Source organism: Quercus lobata, chromosome 12 (assembly GCF_001633185.2).
Source record: "Quercus lobata isolate SW786 chromosome 12, ValleyOak3.0 Primary Assembly, whole genome shotgun sequence".
NCBI classification, from domain to species: domain Eukaryota; kingdom Viridiplantae; phylum Streptophyta; class Magnoliopsida; order Fagales; family Fagaceae; genus Quercus; species Quercus lobata.
Window position 1 is genome coordinate 38,318,853 of NC_044915.1, and position 11,376 is coordinate 38,330,228.

At 36.6% G+C, this 11,376-nt stretch overlaps 2 protein-coding genes across 2 annotated transcripts; both read right to left on the reverse strand.

The window, feature by feature from the left end:
* Positions 1 to 1,711: 1,711 nt before the first annotated feature.
* LOC115970024 (classical arabinogalactan protein 26-like) lies at positions 1,712 to 2,674 on the reverse strand. The gene has a single exon (XM_031089680.1). It carries the CDS (start codon positions 2,348 to 2,350, stop codon positions 1,919 to 1,921), a length of 432 nt encoding a protein of 143 aa, XP_030945540.1. The 5' UTR covers positions 2,351 to 2,674; the 3' UTR covers positions 1,712 to 1,918.
* Positions 2,675 to 2,841: 167 nt separating this feature from the next.
* On the reverse strand, positions 2,842 to 10,905 carry LOC115971752 (serine/threonine-protein kinase RUNKEL-like). The gene is made up of 11 exons (XM_031091779.1): positions 10,712 to 10,905; positions 10,482 to 10,571; positions 9,877 to 9,929; positions 9,663 to 9,738; positions 8,536 to 8,597; positions 8,365 to 8,443; positions 8,208 to 8,267; positions 6,443 to 8,074; positions 5,275 to 6,144; positions 3,640 to 4,765; positions 2,842 to 3,414 (listed from the first exon to the last, which is right to left on the reverse strand). The coding sequence occupies exons 1-10, from the start codon at positions 10,757 to 10,759 to the stop codon at positions 3,650 to 3,652; spliced, it is 4,086 nt and encodes a 1,361-aa protein (XP_030947639.1). The 5' UTR covers positions 10,760 to 10,905; the 3' UTR covers positions 2,842 to 3,414; positions 3,640 to 3,649.
* Between the last annotated feature and the right edge of the window lie 471 nt (positions 10,906 to 11,376).

Consider the following 11,376-nt stretch of genomic DNA (forward strand, 5'->3'; position numbering starts at 1 on the left):
ACTTTTCAGCCACACAAGTGGGTCCCGTGTACTGTTCACGGGACCCACAAACCTCACTTTTCAACAACATTTTCATTAAAAATGGGCCACACGGTATTATTTACACATTTAAAAATTATTTTGCTACAGTATTTTTAGTTTTCAATTTTTAACTGTATCCAAACGGACCCTGAGTATGTTTACTTAGGCTTCCATATGTCTTTTGTGCACCGTTGATATGTTGTGTTTGCAATCAAATTTAGTGTGAACAGGGATAATTTAACTTCTTGGAACTCAATGGCAGTTGATCTTGCTTAGAGATTAGTCCCAGTACTTGATAACTTAAAATTTAATTTACTTGCTCTCCATACTTTATTGTTACTTGCATTTCCTCCATTGAGCATAAAAGACCTCTTAATTAAGGCAATACTGAACCACATTTACTTAAATGCGAAGTCAAATTCTTTTTTTTTTTTTAAATGAAGTCAGATAATCCATTCAAGTCTAAACCCAGATCGAAACGTGAAATAAGGTATCGAACCACCTATAATCAATTCAAGTAAATTAAAATTAAAATCCACTCAAACAAAAACATTAAAGTTTGAGGACTAAAATAACAAAAATAAATTTTTTAAGTACAAAAATTACATTTTTTTTTTAATCAATACAATTAGAGCAATTTATCATGAAGCAAACGTCATAAATTTCAAATTCTATCAAGAATTTTTATGTATTATTAGTTTTATCATCTCTTGTAAAGTTTGAAACTTTTCACTCACATTTTCTAGCAAAATAACAAATACATATATAACTATGTTTAAGTGTGTGTGAGAGAGAGAGAGAGAGAGAGAGAGAGAGAGAGAGAGAGAGAGAGAGAGAGAGAGAGAGAGAATTTCATACAATTACATTTTAGTACTAGATGTGGGGCCTCCGCAAATAAATTTTCTAGTTATGCCCTCTTCTTGGAAAAAGTATATTGTGAAATGGTATCATAAGACACCCCTCTCACATCATATGTAGGTTACCACATGCTGTAAGTGAGTGGTATGATAAGACAATCTCATAAGATACCTTCTCCTTAAACTTCATAATCTCCACTCTAATTGAGATTTTATATTGCTAATCATGTGCCAGTAGGTGAAGAACTTGCATTTGAGCCCTTGTTGCTAGATATCAAATTTGAAATTATGGATCAGGATCACATCCAAAAGCTAGGCCCATGCTTAATAATATGGCATTACGTGCTAAATTTTATTTGAAATTTTTAGGGTGCACAAGATCTTTAAGTTTAACAATCAAGTGCTCGAAAACTCTAGACACTCATGTTAACAAAAAGTAATAATAATAACTAAATAGTGTTAGTTACTGCTTAAATGAGTAGACATGTCAATCAATATTATTTATTAATAAGGAGTTTGAATTCAAATCTCACCTATATAACAAAAAAATTACCTATTAGTGTTTTGACCTAATGGTAAAAGGCAAATATCATAGACGTGGAATATATATATAATCTAGTAGCTTCTCTTTTTGGTGCCAATTAGTGGCGGTTTTCCGTCCAAAGAAAAAGATGATAATAACTTCTTGTAGGTCAAAAGTTTCACAGTACAATAATGGCCGGCAACAAATATTGGTCCTTTTTTTTTTCCTCTTATAATAAGTAGAGGATGATGATTTTAACTCAGGTTCTCTTTCATAGTTACAAGACTTTAACAAGAAAACTGATCCCTCAACAATACATCTCATTTTACTAAAAAAAAATCAATCAAAACAACAAATTATAGTCACAATGGAACAATTGCACTAGTATCACACTCATCTGAAGACAAGAACTACATACATTGTATCATATGCTGAAAAGAATGAAAGATTAGCATCAACAGGGAGTAGGAAGCAGTGGAAGCTACAACACTAATGGAGTCATTTAGCCCCTCAACAACTACATCTTCAGTGGCTGCAGACACCAATATGCAGCTAAACCTGCAAAAACAGTGTTTATATACGAAAACAGGATTTTAGATTCTGCAGAGGAAGCCGGCAATGACCCCGATGGCAGAAAGGCAGAATCAGGGCCAGGTGCACCCAACTCCTCTGGATTTGGAGGGCTTGGACTTGAAGTAATGGTGGCTATGGATGATCCAGTTGGAGCAGGCACTGCACCACCAGGATAAGGCAAAAGTGGAGCAATGTCTGGGGATATTTCTTGGAAAGAAGATAGAGATAGGGGAGAGTTTGTCAAGAATGATGGTATAGCTGAGATAGTGGAAACATCAGAATTAAGTTGAGGAGATAAACAAAGCAAAGGTGAGGCCATGAAAGCCATGATGATGAGTGTTCCTAAGTGAAACCAAAAGGAGGCCATTATAATCATGAAGAAATCAATTTCACCTTATTGGAGAGTGTAATATACTTAAGTAATGAATATTTTACTAAGGAAAAGAAGAGGGAGTTGGGTATGTATGTGGGCTTTGGTGGAAGTTATGATTTGGGTCCTTCAAAAGGTATGACTGGAAGCTCTAGGTGGGGTCAAGTTCCAAATGGCTAGTTATTAAGGGATGGCAATGAGAAAAAACAGGTTGGCATGTACGAGAAATAGTCAAAGATTGCTAGACTTTTGTTGTGATTTTGTTTGGTAGCAGAGGATTTCCCTTTTGCCTTTCAGCCCGTGATGTTGGAACTCCCTGAATTTATGATAATCGGAACCCCTATACCCAATCCATCGAGTTGATTACAAAAATGACAAAATCCAAAACCAAAATAAAGTAAATGTCAACCACCCTTCTTCTATTGCAGTTCATTGGAGATACTAACAAAGCGTTACTGTTAGGAACAACTCGGTGGAATTCACAGTAAAATTACAAATAGAAGTCAACAAGCAATATTTTAAGCTGTATTAGATTTTCCACAATAAATGTTGGAATTGAGATACAAACTCAGAAGTGTTCAGAATGTACTTGGAGTTGTTCACGTTCGATCTCAGATGTAATTAGTTAATTCCTTGGTAAGAAACAACAGACAAACTAAAATATTTTTTGCAATTATGCACAGAACATTAACTAATTGGAGGTTGAAAGTTTATATGAGGTAAATGACGACTTTATTTACACCAAACTGTAATCATCAGTAGTGCTACTGAAAATATTTGCAGACACATGGGACCTTCAAACACCTATAAATCTGAAAAAATTAAACCCTCCCCTAGCCCCAAAATCACAGGGTTTCACCAAATTGGTCATCGTTTAGCAGCTATAGCTGCCAAAGGATGTCTCTCCTCAAGTTCATAAAATGAAATTGAAACCAGCTATAGCTGCCAAAGGATGTCTCTCTTCAATTTCATAAAATGAATTGAAACCAACGATATGTGCCAATGCTGAAACATGTAGTGGGTGCTGATGGTATGCATGGACAGCGACTTGAGCCTCTTACAGGTTATACCTACAACAGGAAAAGAAAATACTTGAGGATAAATGTTCTTGAAAAAAAAAAACAAAAACAAAACAAAAATCTAACTGCATTAAGATAAATGTTTCCATTGCCTTCTTATCCAATGGAACTGAGCATATTTAATTCCAAAAAATAATTTTTTGTGTTCAGGCACTAGCAAACAAGAAGAAATCAACAAATTGAGAAACCTTTAATCTTATGTAACAAATATACTACCTTGAGGTCATCAAACGCACCGAGGCAGCCGCTGCAGCTCCAATGCCACAAGCAAAGCAGCATTGGCTAAAGCAGATACACCTGAACTTTTCAATTCAGACACAAAAGCTTCAATCCTTGAAATCTCGGGTATAGATATCGATAATATCATTGCTTGTGACAGATATTGCCTACAAGAATAGCCAAGAGCATGCAGCACCCGCAGCACAATTAAGTGTGAGACACCCCTGCTTGAAGACTCAAGAATTGCACTAACCTTTGGGAGATTAGTTAGAAGACCAGTTGTGGCTTCCCTTGGAGCTGCCTTAAGCAACAATACCACAGATTCAGAAGCTATATCTGCAACATTTGCTTCGCGGGACCCACATAACTCCAACAGTACACCTACATTGCTACCAAAGTCCATTATGTCTCTTATGCATAGCTGCTGATCAACCGCACTGCTTGCTTCAGCAGAACCATCACTTAAGAGAGCTGGTTCTTTTGTGTAGATAAATCCTTTTCTGCTGCTGATTGATCGTAGAAGAAAAGCCCTACACAGGCCAAGAGTTGGTTCAAGAAAATCCTCCATATCCTTTGCATAAACAAATTCCAAGAGGTTTCCAATCCTCCTGACTACTTTTAGTTGGGAAAGTAATTTGGGTTCCATTTCAGGAGCAGATGCGAGAGCCAGACACAAGTTGACATTGTTTACAGTTGCACTGGAGAGATCACCGAGCAAAAACTCAAAGCATTGTGAGATTGTCTTCAGATGCAGAATGTCTGAAATTCTAATGTATTTAAACTCAATGAACATCACAAGAAGCTTCTGTGCATACATTGGAATAGGATCTTCATCTTCAATCAAGGTGGGGTAGAGAGGGAGGAAATGAGTATAAGCTATGGACTTCAAGTCTTCTGATCTTTGCTCATCATCAAATGGTTCGTTAAAAAAAATGACCATTACATCAAACAAAATTTTCAGACACAAAAATCTGGCATCGCCATCCTTGTTTCCCTTATACAGAACAGCCAAGCTGGGGAGAATTTCTTTAACGAAAATAACGGGGTTTTCAAGAATTACAGGGGACTCTTCTGTCACAGATTCTAGAACTCGAAGAAGGGTTATTTGGAAGTCGTCCCTGCCCTGCAAATCAAATAAAAAAGATAATTTGCATATTAACAGATCAATGTCACCCACATCATCTTGTTTCTTTCACACAAAGGATTCAAAACCACTAGTCAAGGTTAGAAGTTCACCACATAGCCAAGATAATTGTGTGAAACTCATTTTCCAAATAATTTAGTCAAAGATATCTACCTAAGGAACTTATTTCACGTTTTATTAGCGATTAATTTTGCAAAGAGTTGTTCACTAAATATGGCAGACTTGCGCAGGCATTTTACCAACCACATCCACCATTATTTCACCCTACAAAGACAAGTATTCAAGCTGATTACAAGTTTCACATTTTCCAAGTTTTCAGACATTGACCGTTGGAAGATCTAGCCAACTATACAGATTTTAGCAAAAGTACTCCTTTAAACCTTAACAGAAATGCAACTCAACTCAATTGAGAAAAATGAAACTATCTTGTCAAAATGCAAAAACTAGACATAATTAAAAATGAACAATGCTCAGATGCAGCCACCTACCTGAAATGGGGTCTCAACAAGTTTGATTAAATTTGCCAACTGCTGCAGGACATGATGGCTGACCACCTTGCGCTTAAAAGATGAGCTCCCGAGTAGATGAAGAACAACAGGAAACATATGAACATTAGTCTTTGAAGCAGTTCGACTGCTAAGGGAGGAGATATGACCATGGCGCCTTCCTCCCATCATTTGCTGAATATCTCCAGCTATGGTATCCAGTAAACCTGGTATAGTGGATGCCACAACATTCACAAATGCATCTAAACACTGTTTCACAAAGTTGTCCTTATCTTTTGCTAGCCTGTCCACAGCAGAAAGTAATTTAGCATTGCACAAAAAGTGTGGCAGCCATCTCCTTCCATTCTTACAAAGGAGAGCCACAAATATGAGTGCCTTTCCCTTCAAAACTTCACTTCCCTGCTCAATGAGAGTCACAAGACTTGGGATAAGATTTTTATCCTCTGCCAGAGGTAGAAGATACCGACCAGTACTGGTGAACATATGGCTTCCAAGCATGGCCATGTTTAAAAGGTTCGAGCTAATTTGCTGCTCACGTGGACTGCCCTTGACAAGGGCAGATGCTATTTCCTTGAAGGAAAGTTTATCTAAAACTGACTGAGTGCTGGGAGGATTGAAACGAACCAGGCGGACCAAACATGATCCTGCTGTGAGTCTCATGCTCTCCTGTTTCCCTGCGGCCCTATATATATAGCTCACATTACTAATCACATCCTGGCCGGTGAAACGAGCTGCCCAGTGCCCTCCTTGACTGCAGATATTCTCAATTGTCCTCAATGCATAAAGTTGAGTCATATCATCCTCACCTTTTCGTAAAATTGATGACACCAATGAAATCAACGAATTTGAAACCTGCCCCAAGGAATGTGAAGTGTCTATAAAGAAAAATGATTTAGAAGAACAGGAAGAGTGCATACAGGACTCAATGACATTCTATAAAGTAAAAGTTCTCTCAATAAATCATTCATGAGACTTCAATTGATAGGTAGATATGTTACGATTTTTTATAAGTAACAAATTAGTTGAATAATGGAGGCATGAAGGATATGTTAAATTTTTTACTTATGGAAAAATCATATTTAGATCAACTGATCTTCAAAAAAATTGACACACAAACACTACAGTTATGACAATAAAGTAGGAAGCTAACCTGCCAGCCAGATGTGGACTTATTGTCCTTCGATGGAGATTCAGGTGGATTGTTATCTCTAGTATTATCATTGTGAGTTGATATATAGAATAGCAACTCACCTAAAGCAGCCATTGAAAACCTCCTCACTTTATCCTGCTTGTCCCTAAGGCCATCAGAAAGTGAACCTAAAATTCCAGAATTCGCCAAATCATCTTCAATAAAAGTCGAATGCCGTATCAGCAAGCCAATCAGTGATGCAAGTTGAACACGCAAAGCAGATGCTTTGGATTGTCGGAGCATTTTAACAAGCATGAGCATTATTGGCCCATTGGTCAAGATATTGGCTGCTTCAACATTAGTGCTCAACATCTCAAGGTATTTGATCACATTCTGCTTCTCCCCAATGCTAGTGTTCCCACTAAAAATGGCTGTAATCCTATTGTTCAGGGAATCCAACTGGTCTTTAGGCAGCTTCACATATTCAGATGCTTGCAGGGCCTCAAAGGGAAGTGACGGAATCACCTCCAATAGTTTATCAGCTTTTCTGCTAGGCATTACAGGTCTGACTGAGAGATCAGATGGATGCCAAAAAACCTGGGAAATGTTATTAGATGATTTTGAAGAATCAGAGTCAACGACTGATCCTGAACCATCTTTAATTCTCAGATTTTTAAGCTGAGGACTGACACTGGGAGGGGTAGCAGCCACTTCAATATGCTCTGAAGATGAATCCTGGTCCATTGGTTTTGATTCATCTGAGGCAGGCGTATCAAACTGATGTGTATTATTTTCAATATCTTCTACTTTCCCCTGTTGCTGATCTTGACATGACATCTTGTCTGCAGGAGTACAAGTTGCATTATCAGATTCATCCTGTGCCTCATCTTCAGTGTTCTCATTAAAATCAAGTTCCATATCAGTGTTCTCAATTTTGACTTCGGCATCATTCTCAGAGCCATTAGGCAAGGGCCTCCTGTAGTTTTCCTTCTCATTCTCCTTCTGTAAGTTTGTCTTTGCTATTCTTGAAAGTCTTAAAAGATTCACGCCTCTAGTGGCACTTGGACGGTCTTTATTCTTCTCCTCAACCACTCTACCAGAAGCCTTGGTTTGAGTTTTACGGCCACTTGGTGTACCCTTGACTGGTGTCTCATAGCCTCTCAATCCTAAAATAGAATTATCATCCTGCTTCAGAGCCCCTTTTACATCTTTTTCACGATACTTAGGAGGGGTCTTGTTTTGGAGAGATTTATCACCTTTACATTCTGAAAGACATGGTTTAGCATATTGTTCTATCATATTAGTGAAAGCAGGCTGAGGAGGTAAAGGCACTGGAGTGAATTTAGTTCTCCAAAAAGCATGTCCACAAAGCTCAGGCCATTGAATTCTTTCAGCTGGATCTTTTACCAATAAAGAATCGATTAGGTTGACAAAAGTGCGGCTTGGATTACCCGGGAGAGGTGGAGTTGGATCTGAAAGGATGGATTTTACTAGTTGAGTAAATTCTCCCCCCATGAAGGGAGGCCTCCCTGCATAACACTCATATAGCACACAACCAAGGGCCCAGAAATCAGATGCATAAGAATGGACACCCCCATCCTCAAACAGCTCGGGAGCCATGTAAAATGGTGTTCCACGTTTAGCTTGCGGCAACTAAACAAGATCATAAGAATCAATCTACATTAGCAACTAGTTTATTAAGAGGGAAAATGGGTAAAATGTTTACCAAGTCAATTATAAACTCTGTATATAACATCAATTGTTGCAAAAGTTGGTAAAAACATACCAAGGAAGAAGGAGTTTTTGATATATCACTCAATTTTCTAGCCAACCCAAAATCACATAGCTGCATGGCATAAATGGCACAATAATAATTATTCATTTATCGATCATAACCACTGGCAATAGCTTGAGCATACAAGAAAAATGAAATGCAGAGGCACCTTTGTACGTCCATTTTCATCCAATAGAATGTTCGAGGGCTTCAAATCACAATAAATAATTCCCTTGGAATGCAAATACCTGACAATAGTGATCATTTCCTGAACATAACTCAAGAATAAAACATGTGCTAACTATACGAAGAAAAAGGAAAATCAAGGTGATGAGCATACTGCAAAGCTTTGACAAGGTTGCATGCAAGATCATGAATTGAATCTTCTGGTAGTTTTTTATCCTGCATCTCAGCCACAAAAATGTCAGTTATGTGAATCATGTCATTCTAAGCATGCTTTACATTCAGATTTTACATACGCAGATCGCATGTCCTCATTTCTATGTTAACCAAACAAACCAAGTATAATGAAACTGTCAAAAAAATAGTATGACAAGGTCTAAAAAGTATGCAAATCAAAGTCTTTTGCCACAACATTAGTATAATTTCCCCATGCTTACAACCAAATATTAATGATATATCTGACCTCTGAATAAACTCAAAGGGGATAAATTCAAAGAAGGATGAAACGATGAAGCCAGGGAAATGGTGCAACGGTTAAATCACTTCAAAATGACAAGCTTAAAAATAATAATTATAATAAGGGAAAGGATTTGCTGCAAACTAAGTTGCAGTAACTCGTGCAAAATGCACACGTGTCAAGTGGCCATCTGGTGAAAAATTCAATGTTGACGTGAAATTTTTCATTTAAATATAAGCTTGGACAGGTGTCTATTTGAGGCATTAACAGATGTGCATTTTTGCAAGAGTTGCTGCAACTTAGTTTGCAGCGAATCCCTGCCCTTATAATAAAGCAATATTGCATTTTGCAAGAAATATGTTACACATCCATTTCTTTTCCCTTTCAAATGTTCTATTGATTAATAAACCACAGGAAACACTAATCAGCTTTGTTTGCAGTCAATCTGATATGTATCTATTAAATCTTTAAAAATAATAAGTTGATAACCATTATTGTCTAATCGAAAAGGAGTTTGATATAACAAGGGTCATGATCCAAAAGGACTAGATACAAATCTAGGACACAATAATTTTCCTTTTATACACAAACATGTAACAAGGACACTCATAATTTCACTGAATAAGCTTGTTAACAGCACCTACATCCACAGTCCACACCCATGGTTAAATCACAATTTGAGGATGTTGCATTCAATAACTCATATCTGCATTTGGTTGACACCAAGGGTGTATCCTTGTACAAACTCCCCATACAAGCAGTTGGATTACCCACAGCAGTATCAATAAAATTAAAATACCAAAAAGCCTTTCAAAGAAATGTATTACCTCCTTCAACAAGGTCATCAAATCTCCACCGACACAGTACTCCAAAACTAACCACAAGTGAGCGGATGTTTCATACCTGATAGAACAAATTAATTCAAATATTAAAGAACAAAACTGAAATTTCAGAAGCAGTCATCAAGTCAAGTGGCTAATCAGCAAGCAACTGTACTAACAACAGTAGATTCTGTGTTTCTGTATTCAAATAAGGCCTTACCAGGAACAAAATTTGAGTACATTTGTGTGATCTAGAGAGTGGAGAACCCTAACCTGCATGCAAATGCACCGCAAAAGAACAAGGCAATTTAAAAAAAAAAAAAAAAAACTCATAACATATAAACACAAACACAACACTGTGCATATATAAAAAAATGCGAAACTGGTTGTGTTTAAATGAGCTTATTTTCAACAGTTTCTTTTGTTTATTGTGTAAAAATTTAAGTAACGTCGTACATTCTCTTATGATGTGAAAATAAACTCATTGAAACCAGGCTTAGACCATTATTGAACTAGTTATACCACAAAAGTACTTCCTAAAAAAAAAAAAACCAGCAGCTCATTCAACATACTTGTTTGGCATCAAATTAAAACTAATACTATATGTGATTCAAAGAAATCCACAATTAGTAACAGACACTATTTGAGATTCAAATTAATTTTAAAAAATCCAGATTTGTGATTCAACTAGTTTTGAAATTTAAAACAGTGCTTGCATTTTCAGATTTGCCTTAGATCAACAATTTTACACAAATTTGAATCAAAGTAACCAGAAAGGAAAACACAAATCGGTTCAGGAAAAATAAAATAAAGACTATAGCTTACTTCTTGAAGAAGCTTGTTCTTCTGCGATTTATCGACGCTCTTAATCGCGAAGTACTCGATTGTCTTCTTCTTCCTGCCTTTATACACAGTCTACGAATCCAAAATTGGAAACAAACAAACCAAAAGAAAAGCAATTAATTAATAAAGTAAAGAAAATCAAACTTGGACAAGTTAACCATATTTAGAAATTTGAAAATCGGAACTAGTTTTGAGCAAAATGGAAGTGTTACCGAGTATTTGCCTCTGCCAATGGCTTGGTAGATGTGGTAGTGGTTCATTGAGCTTCGCTAGGGTTTCGATTTGGGAGAATCAGAGAGATCACCAAAGAGAACACAGAGAGAGAGAGACTGAAAATGTGAGAGATGGAGAGAGGAACTGTGTGAATGAGCGGGAACATAGAAATGAATGAAAAAATCAAATCTTAGAATTGGACAGGAACGTAACGGTGATAAGGTAGGCCGTGTATCCAAACGGGAAGGATAGTAATTAGTCCGTTGAAATTTGAAAATTCGGGGAGGATGGAATTTTTTTTTCATTTAACATTATTTTTGAAATATTTTAGTTAGTTGTTATGTTTACAAACTATGCAACAAACTAGTATCTTGAGACTCTTAAACTTGAGTTCAAAGGTGAAATTCGAGTTTCTAAAACTCGATTTGCATGTGAAAAAAAACCTACATGGAAATTAAGTATTTAAAACTCGATTTCCTGTGTGGAATTCGAGTTTTAAAAACTCAAGTTCCATAAAGAGGTTTCAAAATGCATGAACACTATAATAGAAACACGAAGAAGACCAGAACAGAAACATGAAGGAATAACCAACAAATCAGAAGAAACACGAAGGAACAACAAATCAGAAATAAATATACGAACAACAAATCAAAAAACCCAAATT